Genomic DNA, 22,499 nt, shown 5'->3' with positions numbered 1-22,499 from the left:
GTCCATGGTGCTCTGGTGTTCGGGGGAGGTGTGGCCGAGGCAAACAATCCAAAACAGAGTCCAAAAGGTGAATCCAAGACGGGGCAAAAGTCCAAAGCCAGGCAATCCATCCAAGACAGATGGGACCGGCACGGGAATGGGAACAGAAACAGAAACTAAAACCTTGACGGGACCAGGCGCTTCCAGATCATTGCTTCCAGATCATTGGTTCCCATACCAGACTTGTCTGGTACAGGAACCAATGCAGAGCCCGGAAGAGAGTGAGCGCCCGGCTTTTATAGGACAAGGGGCAGGAGGCAGGTGCAGGGAATGAGTATTGAACAAGGAAGGGCTGGAGCGTCCTTTAGAGGAATGGGTTACGATCGTGACAATAATTTTGTGTTTTAAAGCAATTTTTTCCTCCCTACAAAATTCATTCAATATTCTTATAACTGTGGTTGGATTTATATACATTTTGTATATTTGCTGTTTTATAGCCAAATAAGTGTAAAGGTATATTTGATGTTAAATTGCACCTCTACTGGGAGATAATATTCCCAATGAGTCAGATGGGGAATTTACTGCACTGAGTGCAGTATCTGGATTGTATGATGTAAGGCTTGGAGCAGCTGGAGAGAACCAACGTGTAAGATCGACTTCAGTTAAACAAGCAGAAGTGTAAAATGTTTTACAAATCTTTGTGACTTTAAAAGAATTATTTAAATGTCCTGTTGTCAGATGTTAGTGAAACAATGCAGTGTGGAGGTCAGGAATATAGTATCATAGAAGGTTGTTTTCTGTTAAACTAGAATATTCTTCATTGTTTGGGTTTTCCTTACTATGATATCAATCCAAAAAGACTGTAGACATTTCTTCCTCCAAGCCCTGAATTTAATCAATTCATATGACATCAGTCAAGAGGAAATAATCATTGCAGAAAACTGCACTGTGGCCTCTGAAAATCTGGAGCGACTTACAAATTTGTGAAGTGAAAGTATATATTGATCCATATAAAAAAAAACTTTCAGATTGAATCCTTTGTAAATGTAGTGTTAGTTCCTTTACACTCTCAGAAAAACAAAATGTGTCCAGCTTGTCATGTACAGTTAGACTGATTTTGAGAAAATCCGAAAAGCTAAAGTCCCTCAATATTTCAAACCTCAATATTTTCAAGCTTTTCAGCAGTGACAAAATAACCAAAGGACACAAATGGAAACTAAGGGGAAATGCTTTTAAAGTTGAAAACTGGAGGCACTTGTTTACATAAAAGGTTGTGGGGGTGTGAAGCAAGTTCCCCAGTTATTTTGTCAAAGTTAATACAATCACTTCTTTCATGAAGTGGCTGAATTTGATCCTAGGATCAATTAGCTATTAACTAATGGGCTAGATAGGATATGTTTCAAAACATCATGGTATGTTCATGTACTCACTTTCATTTAATTAAATTACATAATTCACACACAGTATTGCACAGTACTGTAGATGGTGTATTCGCTAACGTGCAAATCTGTATAAAGAAGTACAGTCCATCTGAAGAACCTACAAATGCATAATATGTCATAATACATATGTTATTTAGATATGACTGACATAAGTAATAAAATAATACATTTGTTTAATTAATGATGTGTCTGGTAGGCCTTTAAATGATAGAATAATAAGAAAATTGGTAAGCCTTTTGTGTAAAAATAGTATTAGAAACAGCACTGCATCTTATGAAAATAAAGTAACATAGCTATGGAAACCACTAAGAGAAACAATGCTTGTGCTTGGTGTCCGTTACCAGACTGTTTTAATTAATAGAATGTCTGTCAGCCTGGTGCAGTGTAATTAACTGTGAAAAGATTGTCAGGATTGCAGTTTAAAATAACCCAGTAAACTCTTGCTAGAACTATCCATCATTTTTAGTTTAATCTAGTCCTGCGTGTTATTTCTCACAAAAGACAAAACCGCCTAAAATGAAAAGGACTGTTGTGGGCAAGCTTTGAAACAATCCTTGATTTTGTGCTGAAGTAGATTCAGTCAAGCTGAGAGACTGATAGGACTGTTGGTGCTGACCCATTCGTCCATGCAGTGACTCAGAGCACAAGGGACAAAGAATCTCCACACAATGAAATTCAGTCTCTCAATCCCTTCATTGATTTATCCCATTCCCCATTCACCTATACATACAGTGACCCCCATAAGTGACTGTACAATTACAGCTAATTTTAAATGTGTTACAATTAAGTCAGAGTAAAATTAATGACTACTTAAAATTTCAAAAACACCAAATGGTTCAACTGGCTATCACTCTGTAACTAGATTTAATGCAAGCAGCTTTTATTTATATTATATTGTTTATAGCACTTCATTAACTATATACTTTTCTTTAAGAATTTCATTCATAATGATGTTTATGTAGAAAAAATGATTAATATAGTTCTGTATGTTTATAAATGTTTATATTATTCCACGTTCCCTTACTGTGCTTTTACAATTTGCCTGTTGACAGAGATATACTCATTAGAACAATTAACAAAATGCAAAACTGTAACTACTCAACTACTTGACCAATGCTTTGATAAATATTTTTACTGTTTCTTTCTTTTTTGCCTTTTCATTTTACCAAATGCATCCTTAAGATTTATATAATGCTTTTTAATTGAACAATTCTTTTTGAATATTTATAAACAGTACTAGAGAGTAAGATCATGGAATGAATACCCCTAAAGAAAATTGAATAGGCCAATTTTCAATATGGCTCAACTTTAGCAAATCCAAATTACAATTGTTTCAAAATTTATACTCAGTTATTTTTTATTTGGAATTTTTTTTTGTAATTGCCAGATAGTTTTCAGTGACTTGAATTTTGTTTCTATCTTACATCTTTTGGCTTTGAACAACAAGCGTTGCAACTTGAGGGAGTAATACAGAAAATGGTGAGAGCATAAGCAGAACTCGGCTTCTTCTTAAAGAAAAAAAAATATTGGGTGAACAGAGTAGACCACCAAATGAAGATGTTGATTAAAAATCAAGACTGTATAAAATTAATATTTAATGTACAAAGAAGTAGATTTTATGGGAGCCTTCAATCTTCCCACATCGACAGAGAAAGATCTATAGTGATGTCAGTAAGAAAGTAAAATGGTAGACGTGGCTAATGACAGCTTTTTTACTCAGATCGTCAGAGCACCTGCAAGAAGAAATGTTTCTAGAGATCTCATCTTTTCAAAATTAATGTACAAAATTAGCATGCTACACTACTATTAGCATTATCAAAGACTGTTAATCATTTGATTTTTTAGAATAACTCAATAATTAAATATAAAAAATGCAATTATATGTATTTCATAATGAAGCAATTTTGATTTAATAATTTAATAGAATACAGACAAAATGCTTAAAAAGCAAGATAATGTTCTCAAATTACTCATTCTATTTAAATATAATTATGTTGGAGATAAGGATAGCCATTATTCTTATAGCTGTTGTAGAATGTGCAGTAGCTTAAAATTCTTGATTTTTGTAGCAATATATTATTGATTTTTATCAATATATTGAACTTTATTTCAGCTTGTTCAAAGTTTGATTGGAGTGCTCCGGGCTACTTAAAATAATCCTTCATGTATAGCCCTGGTCAGAGTGAGTACATGTGATTGACAAGCTATTTATATACACATAAATACTGCTTCTGAATCCTGGTAGGCCTAGGATATGATACATGTGTAAATACCAGGAAAGTCTGATTCATTTCTAAGTTAATTCCTTCTTAGTCTCATTTTAAAAGTACATTTTTTATGTACACCACATAAATACAGCATTACAGTACATTTGGCCACAAAAGGTTCAAGAATCATTATCCATCAAGGTTTGATAAGATAAAAACATAATCTTTTAAGGTATAAATTTAGATAAAAACAATTTTCCTGATTTGTTTAATGGAAAATTAGATAAAACAAGTCTTTGAAAAAAAAAAACATTTCAGATCTTTTATTTGATAAATGTTTTTTTTTCTCAAGATGGTGGCTGTTCCAGGTCTGGAAAAAACGGTGCTAAATGTTGTTTCAGTGTTAAATGTTGTCTCTTGTCCAAAGTTTTCAAATGCCTACGATCGTCTGATCCTACTGGAAATTGGAAAACAATGCAAGGACTATCTGCCGAGTATTCTGATGGAGAAGCTAATAGCCTTGGCTTATTGTGAGGCTCAGATCCTAGGACAGCGGCGCAACCTGTTGCAGGTGTCCGAATGAGGAGGTGCCAGAAGCGAAGAGAAAGAAAACAGAAACGAGGCAAAAGGGACGGAATCCAGGCCTAGCAGACTGGCTCTCCCATTTTAAGATTACAACTGGCTACTCAGCGAGAGATGAAAGTGTGCTGCATCTTTATTTTTATGGACAGGAAAGTTTCAGTGACCAGTTAGTCTCGCGGAGGCAGTTTGTGTGTTTATATAAACAAAAAATAGTGCGGAAATGCTGCAGTGGTCTCCAGTCACTGCCCATTGTCAGTGGAATTAATAACGGTTAAGTCTCGAACCTTCTACTAACCAAGAGAATTTACTACTGTTCTTACTGTGGCTGTGTATATCCCGCCCAGTGCTGATTCTAAAGAGACACTGCGAGTCCTTTTTGGGGCCATCAGCGTTCTGCAAACTGCTCATCCTGATGGCTTTGTCATTGTTGCTGTCGACTTCAATCATGCGGATCTTAAGACAGTTCTTCCTAAATTTGATCAATATGTTTATTTTGAACATACTGGACTTAGTATTCAATTCAAGGTGCTTTATTAGCATGACCGATGGGTACAATCAGTGTTGCCAAAGCAAATAAAAATAATAAAATTATCATGGAACAAAACAAAAAATAGAAGTAAAATAAAATCTACAGACATGTTACAGACATTTACAAAAAAGACATATTATAAAATATTGACGTATACTGTAGGCGGCTGGAGCATTATTGGGAGACAGACTCACTGTTCCTCAGGCTGTGACACATCACACCCTCTACAGCTAGAGGGTGCTCCTACTCTGTCCTGTTCCTACTGTAGTTTCCTTGTGCTTTGCTTGTCCTTCCGGTGTGTCTTAGTTTGGGGCTATATATTTCCGGTTCACCCTTTCCTCCTTGCTCAGCATTGAGGGTACAGATGTCTTGAAAATCCCCTAGCACCAGGTTGCCCCATGTCCATGGCCTGAGGGCAAAGGTTTCTTTACCGACATCATCTGAACCCCTGAGCCTGGGCTAACCCCCGAGTTGCCTCTTTTACCGCTATGCATAGGGTCTTTACTGCTCTCCTTGTCATTCCACGGCTTGTCCTTCTGACATCCGAGACACAAATATCCATGATGCATACAAAGCTGTTCCCTGTCCCCACCTAGGCTACCCTGACCACATCTCTGTTATGCTTAAACGTGGCGAACCGGTTCCGAAACAGACCAGAGTATGGCCAGATGGAGCCATCTCAGAATCACAGGACTGTTTTGAGCACACAGATTGGAAATTGTTCAGGGAGGCTCCAACCTATGATCATCTTATTAATTTAGAGGAGTATGCAGCCTCTGTGATTGGCTACATAGGTAAGTGTATAGATGATGTCACTGTCTCTAAATGTATCATCATGTGGGCCAACCAGAAGCCATGGCTGACTTCAGAGGTCCATGCACTGCTAAGAACCTGTGATGCTGCATTTAGATCAGGCGATAAGGTAGCCCTCAGAACTGTGAGGGCCAACTTGTCCCGTGCCATCAGGGAGGCAAAGCGCACCTATGCACGGAAAATCCATGGCCACTTCCTGGACACCAGAGATACGCGGCCCATGTGGCAGGGCATCCAGGCCATTACTGATTACAGGACTACCCCACATGCCAGTGACAGTGATGCCTCCCTCCCAGATGTGCTAAATAACTTCTATGCACGGTTTGAAGCAATGAATGTTGTGCCTGAGAGAAAAACCACACCCCCTCCCGATGATCAGGTGCTTTGCCTGTCTGCAGCTGATTTGAGGAGGACACTAGCCAAAGTTAATCCACTTAAGGCTGCTGGACCTGATAATATACCTGGTCACTTGCTCAAGGAATGTGCAGAACAGCTAGCTAACGTCCTCACAGATATTTTTAACATCTCCTTGTGCCAAGCGGTCATCCTCGTATGCATCAAATCCACCAATATTATACCAGTGCTGAAGAAGTCAACTGTGTCCTGCCTCAATGATTACCGCCCCATGGCACTCACACCAATTATCATGAAGTGCTTCGAGAGGCTAGTCATGAGCTCATAAAGTCCAGACTCCCTACCCCTCTGGTGTCACGAACAGTTCTTTCCTGGCCCTATGCAGACGACACGATCCGGAATTGTGAAGAAACACTGGGGAAAAAAGTCATGCAGGAGAGGCTATGGAGACAGGGGGCATGTCCAAGGGGTGCAGGTGTTTAGGGAGAGTGAATCCGGGGCGTACAATCCATGAGTAAATCCAAATGGGTAATCCAAGACAGAAGATAGTGTCCAAACAAGGGATCCATCCAGGAAATAAAACCATGAACTGGGTCGGAACCGGCAGGGCAGGGAATCAGGAACCGAAGGTTAAAAGCATAATGGAGTCAGACGCAGCAGGACCCCGGGTTCTCAAGAAGCGGGATTCAATGAGGAACCTCGGGTGACGTTTGCGTCTGGCTTTTAACGGGGAACGGAAATCCGAAACAGGTGCAGGTAATGGGGCAGAACAGGGAAGAGCTGGAGCGCCCTTAAGAGGAGGAGTAGCGATCGTGACATCTGGACCCCCTTCAGTTTGCATACCGCCCCAACTGGTCTACTGATGATGCTGTATCTCTTGCCTTTCACCTAGCCCTGTCCCACCTGGATAAGAAAGACTCTTATGTAAGAATGCTTTTCATTGTCTTCAGTTCAGCATTTAATACAATCACCCCCCAGAAGCTGATAGAAAAAGTGAGCTTGATGAATCACAACACCTTCCCCTGTAACTGGATTCTGGACTTTCTGACAGAGAGACCTCAGACAGCCCGGATTGGTAATAACATCTCCAGCACCATCACAATGAGCACCGGAACCCCCCCGGGCTGTGAGCTCAGACCACTGCTGTTCATATTGATGACTCATGATTGTTCTGAAAAGTTCAAATTACATCATCAAGTTTGCTGATGACAAGTGGTGGGCCTCATTAGCAACAATGATGTGTCACCATACAGAGAGGAGGTGGAGCAACTAATAAACTGGTGCACAAACAACAACCTATCTCTTAATGTAAATTAAACAAAAGAGATAATTATTGATTCTTGGTGTACACATTACAGATGACTTCACTTGGTCCCTCAATACCACCTCCCTAGCCAAGAAAGCACAGCAACATCTTTATTTCCTGAGGAGAACAAACCTTCCCCTGCTCATTCTTACCACATTCTACAGAAGCACCATTGAGAGCACCTCGACCAGCTGTATCACTGTTTGGTTTGGGAATTGCAATGGTTCAGACCGCAAGACCCTGAAATGAATTATGGAAACAGCTGAAAACATTATTGGAGCCTCCTTCTCTTCCATTACTGCCATCTATCTCAAACACTGCTTACACAGGACCTTCAATACAGTAAATGGCCCCTCTCACCCCTCCCATAAACTCTTTGCCCTTCTACCATCTGGAAAAAGCTATCGCAGTATATGGGCTAACTCCACCAGACTCTGTAACATCTTTTTTCCGCAGGCTGTCAGGCTCCTCAACACCCTGGAATCTAGTTGCACCCACTCCAATTCCAGAAACAGAGTTTAAATTCCCCCAGTGTCTTGTGTATATTTATTATGTATTTGCCTTAGTAATTTGCACTATTTGCACTTTGCACTACGTGTATCCTGTCTACAATGTCTATGTCAGTGTCCTGGCTGTATTTGCACGGTGGACCAGAAGAAACGATGTTTCATTCCATGGTATACTTATATATGGGTGGAATGACAAATAAACGTGAAGTTGAACTTGAAATTGAAGTGTTCCATCACATACTGGAGTTCCAAAAGATACATTGCAGAGTTACTTACATTAATGTCTCTATTGTTTTCTTCTGGGCATGATGTGTTATGGGGAGCAAAAGAGACTCTTTGATGAAGTCAAACAATATTGTACAAGTACAATAACTGCTACAAATCCAAAAAGAGCTGTATGAATTGTTTAGTCTTATCACTGCTGTGCTAATGGTTTACTTAAGACTTTTCTATGTACCGTCTGCTGGAAAGGCTATATGCCTGATTTAATATACAGTGTAAAGCTTAGAATGCAAAGATGGATTTTAGAAGTGTAATAGAGACAAATACCAGCTATCTGTCCATTTTGAGAGAGTCTTTATTATCCCCAGAGGGTGGGGGCAAGTTCTTTTACAGCAGCAGTGTTGGTGTACAGACAGACAGAAGAAAAAAAAGACAGGAATAACAATATACATATATAGTTGGGGAGTCGGTATCTGCGTTCTGATGGGGATAACTGGAAGTTATTAAACAAGGGGTGTGAAGGATCATCACAGATGGATTTTGCTTTACACAAAACATGTAAAGGAGAGGGCTGGAAGATCAGCACCACTGACCTTCTTTCATATTTTCACAAGGCTGCCTACTGTAGTTTGTTCTTGCAAGTTGCCAAACCAGCAGACCAGGGAAAAAGTTAGAGCAGATTCAAGGAAGGACTGGTAGAGCAAAACCAACAATGAATCATCAACCTTAAAATACTTAAGCTTCCTTAAGAAAAATAGACGCTGTTGACCTTTTCTGAGGATCAGGTCAGTATTGGCTTCACAATTAAGCTTGAGGTGAGGTGAATGAGGTGGCAAACTCGTCAACGATTGGTCCGTGGCTCCATGTGTTTGCCTGTAGCAGGCTAACAATGACAGAGTTGTCAGCAAATTTGATTATGTGTCTTGAGGGGTGATAGCTCTTGCATACATAGCTTTGTGTATAGGACAAAGAGTAAGGGAGACAATACACATCGTTGGAGGGATCCAGTAGAGTAATGCTTTCTGTGATAAAACATTGTTGACTGTCACCCTCTGAGTTCTGTCTGTTAGGAAATCAGTAACCCAGCTGACGAGACTGAGATTTTTAGTCGGGTTATTGAAATTTGGAAAATAAAAGAAAAGATGCCACACAGCTGTCTAGCACAACTTTTCAATACTCATACCCCCACCGAATCAAATTGAATATCAAATTGTAGTCAAACTAATCAGCTGTTCAGACAGAGATCACTCATATGCACTTCAGGCTACATCTAATGGTTACAGGACAGAACTGCACTTAGTTTACTGCAGTAAAAAAATAACTCTTTGTTCTGGAAAAAAGAAAAGAGTCCTGTCACAGTTTCATATACTGGAAAGCACGATATTAACTTAAAACAAAAGCCCATAAGTGTATTTTTGCTTATGTTGTTCTTTATTGCATAAGATAGGTTTCATCTAAAGAATTTTATTTTATTGTTGCTGTAAGTAAATGATCTTAGAAATAATGACTGTATTCTGAATTTCTACATAGCAGAAACAAATCTCAATGGAGGTAATGGCTGGTATTGCTGCCCTAATTCCTTGAGCAAGACAATAATACACTTAGATATTGTGCAGATGGAATTACAAACATTGAATTCCCATTCAGGTTCAGAACTTACAGTAGGAAGTTCTTTGAATTATGTTTACTATGGTAGTTTTTAAGGGATGATTCAAATATCTTTTATAGAATTTATAGTTAGTGACCATGTCATAGTGAAACTATCATTATCTATCTATTTCCATAGTTTAGTTGCATGGGTGGTGTATACTGAGTTACCATTTTCCATTATAAATATTGCCATCAAGGGGCTTTGCATAACAGCTTATAACCAAGAACCGCACTGCACTGTAGCTCTGAGTACATGTGAGTACATATTACAAAGTTGTAGAAAGATCTGTCACACACACAGCCTTGTACCATCGTTTTGACCCGAGGAAGGAAGCTCTGTGTGGTGGGTGCAGGCCTGGCTTAGGAATCAAACAACATTATTTTTCTGTTTTGTGGGCATTCATTATATTGTGAAGTGGTGGTAACAGTGTGTGGGTGTAGAAAATGAAATCTTTCCTACCTGTGAACTGGTGGATGATTCATAAATTCAGAGTGATTGTGAAACTGTTCATGCCCTTTTAGCAAAATCCCATTTTGTTGAATGACAAATTATGTATACTCATTTTTGTAAATTGAATGATTTAATTATAACACTAATCTCAAGCTGAACACTGTAAATTGTAAAAAGTCACAAAAATGTAAAGAAAAAAATTTTTTTTAAGAAAATGGTAATTGTTAAAGTATTCAGCCTTGATGGAAAAATCTTTTTACAGGAATTGTAGCTGGAAGGCTTTTTGGATAAGTCTGCGATCTTTGTACACTGGAATAAACCAATTTCCACTCATTCTTCTTTGCAAACTAAGCTCTATCAAGTATTGTGAGGTTTGTTGACACACAGCAATTGTCAAATCTTGCCAGAGATGTTTTATCTGTGGTTCAGGACTGTGGTAGGACCATTCAAGTACTTTCTTTTTGTTAAGTCGCTTCAGTGTAGCTTTGGTCTTGTGCTTTGGGTTATTCTGCTGGTCAATGTTTGTCCCACTTTTAGGTCTTTATCAGACTAATGCAGGTATTCCTCTAAGATTTAACTGTAATTTGCTCCATCCATTTTCTCTTAATCTTGCCTAGTCTTCCCTTCTGAGTCCCATAACACAATGCTGCCATCACAATGATTGACTGTAGGGATGATGTTGATTGCTGTTGTTGTTTACGCCAGACGTCATTTTTGCATTTAGACCATAAAGTCCCAAAGTTTGATTTTGCCAAATTCCCTTAAATTCTTTGTTGCAAACTTCATGTGGGATGTGAAGTGCTTTTTTTCTTCTTCTATCTCAGCCTTTGAAGTCTCTAACTCTATCAAACTTGTCATTGGTCTATTAGTAGCTTCCTTAACCAATTTCCTCTGTGCTAAGCTGTTCAGTTTGGAGGGACAGCTTGATCTAGGGTGTGCCTGAGTGGTATGATACACTTTCTGCTTATTAATAATTGACCTCACCATGCTCCAAGGATAATTCAGTGTCTTTATTTTTCTCCCTTTTCCTGATCTGTGCCTCTCTACAACTTTAACTTAGGGTTGTTTTAGAAGATCTTTATACCCAAGGGGGTTCAACGGTTACCAGACTGCTCCCCCTACAGTATCCCTGAAAAATAATGAATCAGGGATGTACTGAAATGTATCTTTTTTTTATTCCCTGAGCACCAGCTCCCTATCAGTCTCAATTTAATCTCAACGATATCTCAGAAAATAAAATTGTGATAAAAGAAAATTCACGACTAGTCAAGGCTAAACGATTGAAATTCACTGGCTGAGGGACCTCACAGAGACAGGGGTATTTATTCAATCAGTAAATTAGTAAATTGTAAATAGTAAAGAAGTTTCAGTATGCATCTAGACTCCAGCCTGGAAGAAGAACGAGTGAGACTTCCTGAGCAGAATTCTCATTAGCAATGGATTGAGCTGGTTTACAGGTCTGTGGGAATCAGTAAGGTTCGGAGACTTATGATAATACTGTTTAGGCTGTATTAATGGGTGTCACAGGTGCTAGACAGGCGGATTGCGTGGTAGTTCATCTGCCATGCTCAATGGGGTTGAACTGCTCTGGCAAGGAACAGGTTTAGTCAGGTGAGTCAGGACTGACTAGAGGCATTGGCGTCTGAAGGACTAGGGCACCACTTGGCAAGTTAACAGCCCATCGTTTCACCACAGCTGAGAGAGAGCAGTCTAGATTGCACAAGTCGAGTCTTGAATACTCACTGTGCATTAACATCAGTGAACAGACTGGAGATTTTGGAGTAAGATAGGAGAGAGTGAAAGCAGCAAACCAACTGCTGCAGTGTCAGGGACACAAGTGCAGACGTTCAAAGCAGGATCAGCTGGAAAACTTAGTACTTAGTAAAATTACTGTTTTTTTTAGAAGATCTGGTGGTTAGTGACAAGTTAAAGCAAAGGGCTGAGAATAAGTGTTAATGTTTGTTAACATTGTAATTGGGTGACATGGAGCAAATCAAGTTATGTTAAAGTGAGTAGTAATCAGTGAACTGAAGATTAAGAACTGTGTAACATGGAGTTGACAAAGGGGATGACTACTCCAGCCCCCGATGATTAATGAAACCGGTGGATGAGGAGTTGATGAGAAGATCTAAATGTGATGAGCATGTGCAATTCTCAGTGATTAATAAAGACAGATCGTAGAGTCAAGGGGATCTTTTATTTTGTGGGCACAGAAACAAGTGCTTAACAACTTGGAAAGAAGAGGACTGTGCTTCCCTGAGAGGCAACAAAATAAAAGCTAGGATCACAGATGGTGTCAGAAAGACCAAGACAGGCCACTTCGAATATGAAAAAATGAAGTTAACACACTGGTAGTGGTGTGTGTGTGTATGTCAGTGATTATAACATGGTGAATATTTTTGCAAGGCACCTTAAATATGTATGAAGAATTGAAACAATGTTAATTGTTAAATTTTAGAAATTGTGCCAATATATGTTTCAAAAATAAAAATCCACAGAGCCTGAAGGTTAAACTATCATTTTATCTAAATAAAAATTAAAACACCAAAGGTTTATACTTCTTATGTTGAATGAACTTTCATCACAACCTCTTTTTCACAGAAATACTATTTAAATTGAGATTTTCTCCTTGTACTATAGTTTTTGAATTTTGTTGTACTTTTTAATTAGTCAACCAACCAATCAGTCAATCACACAGTAATGGCATTTTTAAACTTGTAGGAAGCTGATACTCTGGGAATAAAAAGATACATCACAGATTCATCAGTACATCACAGATTCATCATTCTTCAGGGATACTGCAGGGGGAGCAGTCTGGTAACTATTGAATCCCCTTTGGGCATTAAAAAACATTGCAGCATTGCAGTCTGAGTTGACAGATAACAAGAGAAGCTGTGAATTAAGGGCTATGTTAATAATTAGTCATTACTCAACCAATGATCCATGTTAGAAATCTAACTGAGAGTGTACAGATCAAAATTATTAATATCACAAACTGAAAAATAAAAGACTATCTGTAATCGCGCTGACAGGTATTTATGTAGGAAGTAGGATAAATAAGCATCTTTAATGGTACCTTTCAGTTTATGTTTTCAAGCTTTTCATTCTTAATTGACTAATTATAATTATTGAGATCTATTTCACATACTTAGGAGTGCTTGCCTGGAATACTATAGAGTTAAGCCTTTTTTACTGAATTATATTGCTATCGGTTCTATGGTACCTGGGCAATTATTTATTGTCAAAGGATACCAGTCTTGAAAAAAATCCCAAAGGAATGGATGAAGTTTGCAGGATCCTTCACATATAATGCTGACTTGGTTTTCACAATCCTTCATGTACTCCTTAAAATACTGTACACTGAAATTCTGAAACATTATTTATAGTATTGGTGTCAAACTGCCAATAATATATATATATATGACACACAAGGCAACATCAGTGCATTTATTTTCAAGCACAATTGTGCATCGTTATTAAATATGATTATGTAATGTTTTGCTCTGATAATCCAAGTGACACTAGACATTATTGAAAAAACAGTGGTCCCAAAACAACAGCTGATTGGATTGAATGCTGAATTTAATTTTATCCAGGCTCTGCTTCGTCAGCAGTAAAAGCCAGCTGTCTGCACTTAATTACCACATATTGGCGATTTAAAATGTATATAAAAAAGAATAATTTTTTATACTTCCCCAATTTGGAATGTTTTCCACAGTCTTGGCTTGCAGAGAAGAACCCTGCTACTGTTCACATGGGAGAATGAGGAGGCTGCAGGGGTCAGTGTGTCACCCCAGAGTCAAGAGAGCCCTGGCTGTCTAACCCTGCCCTACACATGATGGTTCCTAGCCAATTGTACGCCACCACTTGGGGAATGTCAGTCACAGTTTGCTAATGACATAATGCAGGCTTGAACACATGATCACAGAGCACAGCCTGCACTCGAGCAAGTGTCTTTATCAGTTGAGCCCCAGTTGCTACATATTTTTAAATTGGAATTGATACAAACAAAAAGCTCTAATGAAAAACATCTTGTGCATTATAACTCATGCTTAAAATATCCAAATAATCTCTTATAATTGATGTATTATAAAATAATATCCTCTTAGAACAAATCTTTTTCCTTCTTTCACAAAAATCACTTTTTCATTTCAGTGGTATATTAAAATCTAAAATACTTATAGCTCATTTAAAAGGAAATCAATAACTGACTTCAGGTGCCTTACTGTATACATTTACCATCAGCTGCAATCACAGTTAAAACATCCGTATATAATATAATTAAATAAATGCAAAGGAACAAGTAACGGTTTATTGCATGCTGAAAAGAAAAGAGACACAATGTTTCAGCTGTGGAGCTTTCTTCAGGTGTGGGCTTATTTCATTAAAGGTTTATTCCACCTGAAGAAGGCTCCACAGCCAAAACATTGTGTCTCTTCTCTTTTCACCGTGGAATAAACCTGTACTGTACTTGTTCCTTTGCAGCCTATGCATGTAGACACAGCTCCTTACTTGAACTAATTAAATAAATGTTGTGGTAAATATGTTGTATTTGAATTTTATTATAGAGATTCTAATGTTTTCTCGTACACACAATTCATAACAGCAACATTTCAGGAAGAGTGAATTGAATAGTTTTTCCCAATCATGATCCTGGAAGTATCCCTGTCTTCTGCACTTAACCAAGTTCTAAATCATTAAACTTATTGAATCTTTAATTGATTGGTTAACTGTTACTCTGCAGCATTTCAAGTGATATAGTGAGTGTGATTCAGTTTCAACTTAAACATTTCAAATTGTTAGCCTACAGGTTTCTGAACAACTGATACTGTGTGTCAATCAATGATGTATAAAAGTTGGAATGACTCTGTCAAACATTCTAGTAATTAGTGTTCCAAGTACTACACGGGCTTATAAGTAAATTTAAATCAAATCAATGAAACAATAAACCTATCTGAGAAGAACACTGAAACACAGACTTTATGCTAATTTGTAAATTCAATCACAATGAAAACCAGAAGACACAAGGGTACTCGAGGATTAAGACTGAGAAAACTTGCTAGTACTAAAAAACGACATCCTAATTTAAACAGAGTACTGAAATTTAAACTCAATATTAGTGCATATGCATATTTGTCCTCCATTAGGTCTGGCCTGGTAATTGGTTTTTAGGACCAATTACCTTTCATTTTTACTTGACAGTAAGTCTGAAAGGCCCCGATTAATTGATTTTAACTTGTTTTCCCCCCATTTCGTCAACATTTTGTTTCAAGTATAAATACACTGAAATAATTCATTTTAAAACAGCCTGTGTATATGCAAATTAACTCCTCAACTTCAACTATCCACTGCCAGGTCAGTGAAATGATGCGTATAGTTACTTTTCATGCAAACAATTTGACCTATACTAGTTATCACATAATGGTAGCTATACTGTATAAAGCTTGGTGACATGAAATGTCTGATTTTAAATGTCCCTTTGTTTATTTTGTATAACTGATGGCAGAAAGTACCATTCAGGAGATGCTTAAAAAAATTCAGTGGAAGAATGTAACAAAGGTTGTTTCAATATTGTTTCCACTGCATTCACTTACTAGGCTTCTGGTTGGTTCTTCAAAAGCAGGTTCTTTTAGGTAGTGTTGATTGAAGCTTAAATTTTATTTAATGAGTGTCAAATTTTATATTACCCTTGTCCTACACAGCTCTCACATTAGCAACATTTGTTTGTTGTTTACTACCTTTCCCATTACAATAAAATGACATCTGCAAGAAAGTAAATTGTTGGAATTATTTTCTTTAAATAATTAAACATAACACCAAGTTAATTAAGCATGACTACATCATTTTAGCAGCAAACCCAACACCTTATCAAATGCAATTGCCTCCATCCACAAAACTCCTGCTGCTGATAAAAGCTCATTTTAACACAGAATGTAATTCTATCAAACTTCTTTCTGCAGATTTATGCAAAACTGGATTTTTTTTAGATGTAACAATAAACGAGGAAATAACTTCATTCAACATAAACAATGATACAACTATTATTAATGTATTACCTACCTGTATCAATATATTAATTTGATTTAAAAGCACATTTTAAAAAGATATTCAGAATATTTCAAATACAAACACATAAAAACACATTATAAATTAACTCTGTATGTGGATCTCAAAGTGCAAAACCTCCACTTTAATGAGACCTTTAATATTTAAAGATATAATGAGCTTTAATATCTAATATCTTTTGCAGTTCTGTTTTATTTTCAACTTATGTTTAGCAGATGACAACTCTTTTGCACACTCAATACCAATAATACTTATCTCAGTTTCATGACACCTTTGAACAAAGATTGCAGAAGATGTATGTGTTATTTAGCATTACTATTTCTTGCTGGTATGCACTATCTAAAAAATACAACCTAGTTCAGTGTAAAATCATTAGTCTGAGCTCTGGCTAATGGAGAATTATCCTGTCTTAAGTAGCAGCACTCAAGTTCCACAATTCCACATGAGTTCTGAAGCCATTAGCAGAAAGAATAGCTATTTTGTATTGGGTGCTTTTTCACATTTACTGCGTAAATGTATGCAAAGTAGTTAGGATGGAATATCCCTGTGGAGACAAACACTGCTAAAACAAATCAATTTGCATCTTTTTCTACTCTGATGCTGCAGAACAAGATTCTCTACTCTTTGCCATTTAGTGAGTCAGCATCTAAACTGACAGTAGAAAACTGAGTTGTTTGTATTCCAGAACAAATTTGGTGTATAATAATAAAATTGTAACAATATTAAATTAATTCACTGACTGCGGTGTTTTAAAATTAGAAACCTTTAGAGAGAAATAGTTTCATCTATGTATTGTATGTAGACACTCAAACCCCAGTTAAATAATAGCTGTTTCTGAAAATCAACACATACCTTGATTCAGGGGGGGAAAAAAAGTGTTTACCTGTTTTTGTTTTATGGATTGCTTTCATAAAGTTGTTTATAATGTAAACTTTGATAACTGAACATTTTGAGACTATTCTAGAGCACACTATGCTCTTTATGACAATTGTATTAGGATGTAGTTTTGGAAAGTAATCTATAAAACATTCTGTAGAGTTTAAAGCATTGGTTTCAACAAAATTATAGCTTATTAGATCTAATGTGTATATTTGTCTTTGCGCTATTGAACAACTTACATCACATTGTGTTGTACTTATAAAAAGTAAGATTTATTATAAAATATAAAGTAAAATTCTAGCTTATGTGCTAAATGTAACAGAAAGAAATGACTCTTTACAGCCAGCCAGAATGTCTACATTTTATTTCTGTTTTTATAGTTTATTTGAACCCATTAAGACATAATTTTAAAGAAAGCTATTGCTTTGTAATTCATATTATCTGTTGAACTTCATGGTTCATCACGCTTTGTCAATAAGGAAGACTTTCTCAATACATTCGGACATGTTTATGGGCAATCCAGATGGGTTAAGTTAGTCATTTTACAAACTTCAACAATTTTCCACTGACTTCTCATGGACAATTTGTTCTTATACATTATGTGTACAAAAGGTTGTAAATTTATTGGTGTTTATGTGTAAAAGTACCTCAAATTTGTTGTATATTGTGAAACTGTACAGAACAGTGTCCAATGGAAAACCCTGAAGAAAATGCCACTTAAGAAATGCGCAAGATATTAGACTGTGTCCAATACTCAACAGTCAAACAAAGGACTGTATTGCATTTTGTTTACCATAGCGTGTTCTTTACCAAGTTAAAGAAAATAAGGATTTCATTACAAATGTTGTTTTTGTATTTTGCCTGAATGTAAGTCTACCAGCCCAAATCATTCTTTACCAGCGGATTTTAACCTATAAAGCTAAATGAAAAAACGCAATTACACATTTTCTTTTCAGAATACATTTTATCTGCTTTTATTTATGTTTGCAAATTAAAATATAATAAATTAACATTTTCTTCTAAAAAAAATTTGTACAAAAATACTGTCAAACTTTCCTAGAAAGCTTCAACACAGTAGTATTGCCTTGTACCGCATAAACTAAATAAGCACAGTGGTGGAAATTTTGATAACCAAAGATGCAAAATAAAAAGGGAAAAAAACACCTCTGTAAAATGTTCTTCCTTAACTTGTCAACATTCCACATCATTTTATTGTCTCTTCACATAAAAGAGTGGGGGAGGGTGGCACATTTTTAAGAAAGAGTATCCTTTTCCATGGCCTGACAAGTCTCTTCTTACTCCCTTAAAGACACAGTATCCATTTAGGCTTTACACTGACTCTTCTAACCTTAACATTTGGCAATTCAAATTATTTAAACTTCCACAGAAATTCAGGAACTGAAAAATTAAAATTCAGGGCACCGACATCAGTGATTCTAGTTCAGCATCAAAGCAACAGGACATTTTGCAAACTAGTTTGTGTGCAAAAAGCATTATCTTGCAATTTTCTCCCTTGATAATCAGACAGATCATTTAACAGCACAAATATCTGATAAATATATGGCCACTAAATTGTACAGTATATTACTGTCTTTAACAAATACACAGTACCTGCCTACAAGCATGTTTAATAATCACATAATTTAGTATATGCTTCATTTAAATTTATATTACTTTAACACCTCTATAAAAATGTTTAAACAAACGCAGGAAAATAAATATTTGACCTACCACAGCATTTTTTAAGATTTCGTTTATTCTTTGCACAAAGCAATTGTGCAGTTAACTACGAAGCTACCCGCTTGCTTTTGGGTCTTCTGTGCTACCTTCTTCATTTTTCCAAGTACAAAGTTGAATTAACTCATAATGCATAGCATGAACTTGGAAACAAACCAGAAAAGTCCCTTGCAATGGTAGTGCACTCACAAGTCATACCTCTCTCCTTGGAAGAAATGATGATCCATAGCACAGACCTCTAAATTTTAGAGGCTTAAATCAGTAAAAATACGTAATTCAGCAGAACTCTTAATCCACCCTGAATATTTAGATTAATTGGAATTCCAGACTGATGCCATTTGATACACAGGTTAAAGAAATCATGTTAAAAAGGAATGTATAAATGTCTTTCTGAGGAAAACAAAAGTAAGACGAGTCCTTATGGTGAGACTAACAGCTCACTCTGCTTGGTTGCTGTTTGCAAACAAAGTCTGTCATGAAATCAAACTCATTTTGTCCCAGCCACAGCTCTGGCAGTTCCTTTATTCGGTCCAATCCCATTTCTATGACTAAAGACATCAAGACCTCCTCATCAATAAAATCCGTGTCTATGACATTGGGGGGCAGTATTGCTGCAGGCACATGGTGCGCTGGGGGAGGCATACTGGAGGTGCTATGTTTTGGGTTGCAGTCTCTGAATTGCTGTCCTGTCCCGTTCATCTGGTGGTTTGACGAATGTAGGTCTGACATATAGTGATGATGAGAGGGGTGAGGGTGATGGGTGTAATACTGCGTGTTGAGCTTTTGCAATTGCATGCTTGCTGCTAGCTGTCCTTGAGTGCTCACGGCGGGTCCCACATATTGCGAGCTGTATCGTGCAGAAGGGGCCAGGCTGCTGTTAGGGTGGACACCAGTCACATTTCCGGGTCCCATAGAGTGTCTAACGCCGTGGTTAGAGTTCACATTTCCCCCTCCGTAGTGCAAATGTTCACCCATTAACCCGTTGTACCCATGCTGCTGCTGCTGCGGCGGCGGCTGCTGCTGCTGCTGATGGTGAAGAGGGTTAGAAAACTGTCCCATCGCCATCCTGCGTGTGGGATGGTGAGGGTGAATGCCGTTTGCAGATTCGCTGAATCTTCCGTGGTTCATGGACATCATGCGGTCAGCCATTCCTTCCTTCTATGACACATAAAAGCGAAGTTTTAAAATGATGCACAAAATCCGAGGACTACTCTCGTCACATGCACAACATTAACTTCCAACTCGTTCCCATTGTCACTGTCATTCTCATTAAACCTAACTCCGCAGCACATGTGAATTGCTCTGATAAAAGACTGGCATAGTCTTGAGGTTAATGTGAAGGTGCTGCCTTTCAGGCATTCGTGTAATCCATATATTCTTTAATAATAACAACTCCGAATTGAAGACACGCTGTCAGAATTGTTTACCCAACCTTAACTCATTTGCTAACAAGGGCAAAAAGAAACGGAAATAATTTGCAATCATTAGACGTGCACAAAAAATATAAAAGCACGTAAGTTACCTACAGATATTTTTTAACAAAAAACGATACAGTCACGAAACAACTCTTCTATTAAGCTAGTTTTTACTGAGAATATAACCCCAGGGATTTGAAACTGTATAGTTCTTACCTCAAGGGCTGTACCTTTTTACTTCGTTTCCCCCGTTTTACTGTCCGCACGATATGATAAAGTACACCGATTTCAGTTACTGCACGGAATCTGTATTCCAAGTCATAGAGCCCAGCAAAGCTTTCAGATATAGACACACGCTCCCAACCTCTGTCCAACAAATGAGAATTGCTCAAATCGCCTGTGGTCACTGCTGATATACAATCATACAGGGGCGGAGCCACGGCAAACCTTGAAACTGACGAGGGAAAAATCTGGATGCAGGATCCTGTAAAAACATGGAATAGTCTCACGCTTCTGTCTACTGCGTTAAGCAGAGTTTATTTAGCAACATTACCTAATGGCATCTTAATTTCTGTTGTTTATGGTGAAAAAGGCAAAGTGGCACAACTGATTAAAATACACTGAATCCAAGTTTTTCTTATCGATATTTGATTTTTACTAGAATGTTACTTATACCTTACTCACTCATTAAATGCAAATCAGGAAAAAAAACATACATTAAGATAACTGCCAAATGCGTTTCTGCTAAATTATGCTAGCGATTGCTTAAAGGTGCAAAAAATTTATGTAGAAAATTTACACGCTACAATGTATTAATATGCCATGATTACTATATATTTTAAGAGGTCAACATGCAAACGAAGAAGACGTACACACTTTGAACATCTGAAACAAAGCACTAAGCACCGGAAAGGCTGAGCTGAGCTGTTAGAAAACATATCGTCAACAACATTAACACAAGTATAACTGAGCTGACATGAGCCACGACTGAGGAGAGCCAAATTTAACATTATAAAGAGCCCTTCACTAACACCCTCTCTGCAGGACATTTCTCAGCTCCGCGTTTTGTATGCAGCCTATTCCTTTTGCAGACGTGCGCTCTCTCGAGTTGACAGTGTTCAGCTCCCGTAGCTTTGGCATCTGAGCTGGAGCAATATAGGCGTTTCTTCTCACAAATGCTCCCAGCTTCACCCTAGAGGTGGCTACTGACTTACACCAGTATATTCCCGTAGCTGGTCCACAGGGTGCGAGCTCGGCTTCCCTTTACATGCCCTCTATGGGGCTTGCCGAGGCCTGATCAGGCTTGTGATTAACCGAGTCACTTTGGAAATACATTAACTGTGGGAACACCTATTTAAAATCACAATGCTAAGACAGAGTGATGGCTGCAAGAAGGACTTACACTGGAAAAAAAGCCAAAACATGCATGGAATTTATTATCACTGATTATCTCTTACACTGTAAACTTTTTACTGTAAATTTTATTCTTTACTCAGCAGTTTATTAGGTGACCCCCGCATTGTTTTAATACACCATTTCGTGGCGGTAATGTTGACGGTGATTAATAAGTACATCTTATATCCCTTGGAGAGACACTCTACGCCTTAATCAACAGTGGCAAATCGGATGAAAGGGGACCTTATTGACCCTCCAGGAAGGTAGTTGATTATCCTGGAATGCACTTTACTAACCCACCTATGGACGGTTTCCTCTGTGACCTTTTACCCCGTATTGGCTTGCTTAAAGGCATAAAATATGTGTACGTGATAACACGTCAAGAGTAGGGTAATAACATCAGTAAAGGCTAAACGTGTACTGATCACTGTAACGATCAATCGTTTGCAAATAACTGCACTACAGCATACGATTAACAGTGGTACAACACGTGTACAGTAAGTAGCGCGAAAATAATTGCAGGACATTTCAGACATAACGGTTCACTTTAGTGGAGGCTCCCATTGAGCTTAATCAATAATAATCTGATCCTTTGGCTTTCATTTGGAAGATGTTGAAGAGGTACATTTGTGGCGATTATTTTATCCTTCTAAAAAAAAGAAACATTGTTAAAAGTGTTACTTGACCCTATGAACTGAAAAGATAGGGTTAAGTAACACTTTTAACAATGTTTTCCCCTGCAGACGTGAGGTGCGGAATGTACCCACAGCGGAGAACAAACAGCGTGTCTGCATGTTCTGAACACTCAAGTGCTGAGTTGGACAGTATGAGAGAGGGAGGGGTGTACCGGGGTAGACAGGCTTTAGTAGCTACTGATTTGCATTAAAATATAGTACACAAATTGGTAGAGAGCAGTGAATTTTCTATTAAGAATAATCTGGTAATTCTTTTACCGAAGATAAA

At 37.6% G+C, this 22,499-nt stretch overlaps 1 protein-coding gene across 2 annotated transcripts; it reads right to left on the bottom strand.

Annotated features, from left to right (window-relative positions):
• Positions 1-17,336: 17,336 nt before the first annotated feature.
• On the bottom strand, positions 17,337-20,670 carry cited2 (Cbp/p300-interacting transactivator, with Glu/Asp-rich carboxy-terminal domain, 2). Of its 2 annotated transcripts, none has more exons than XM_015339036.2 (2): positions 20,358-20,670; positions 17,337-19,881 (listed from the first exon to the last, which is right to left on the bottom strand). In XM_015339036.2, the coding sequence occupies exon 2, from the start codon at positions 19,873-19,875 to the stop codon at positions 19,156-19,158; it is 720 nt and encodes a 239-aa protein (XP_015194522.2). In that variant the 5' UTR covers positions 19,876-19,881; positions 20,358-20,670; the 3' UTR covers positions 17,337-19,155. The 2 variants fall into 2 exon arrangements, with proteins under 2 accessions (XP_015194522.2, XP_015194521.2); XM_015339035.2 differs by having other exon boundaries at positions 17,337-19,884; positions 20,358-20,652.
• Between the last annotated feature and the right edge of the window lie 1,829 nt (positions 20,671-22,499).

The sequence above is a fragment of the Lepisosteus oculatus genome, chromosome 2 (assembly GCF_040954835.1).
Source record: "Lepisosteus oculatus isolate fLepOcu1 chromosome 2, fLepOcu1.hap2, whole genome shotgun sequence".
Lineage (NCBI taxonomy): Eukaryota > Metazoa > Chordata > Actinopteri > Semionotiformes > Lepisosteidae > Lepisosteus > Lepisosteus oculatus.
This window is presented reverse-complemented; position numbering and strand designations above follow the sequence as displayed.

Excerpts from the sequence above, each read along its gene's own strand:
- cited2 (XM_015339036.2), bottom strand. The coding sequence starts at position 19,875 with ATGGCTGACCGCATGATGTCCATGAACCACGGAAGATTCAGCGAATCT.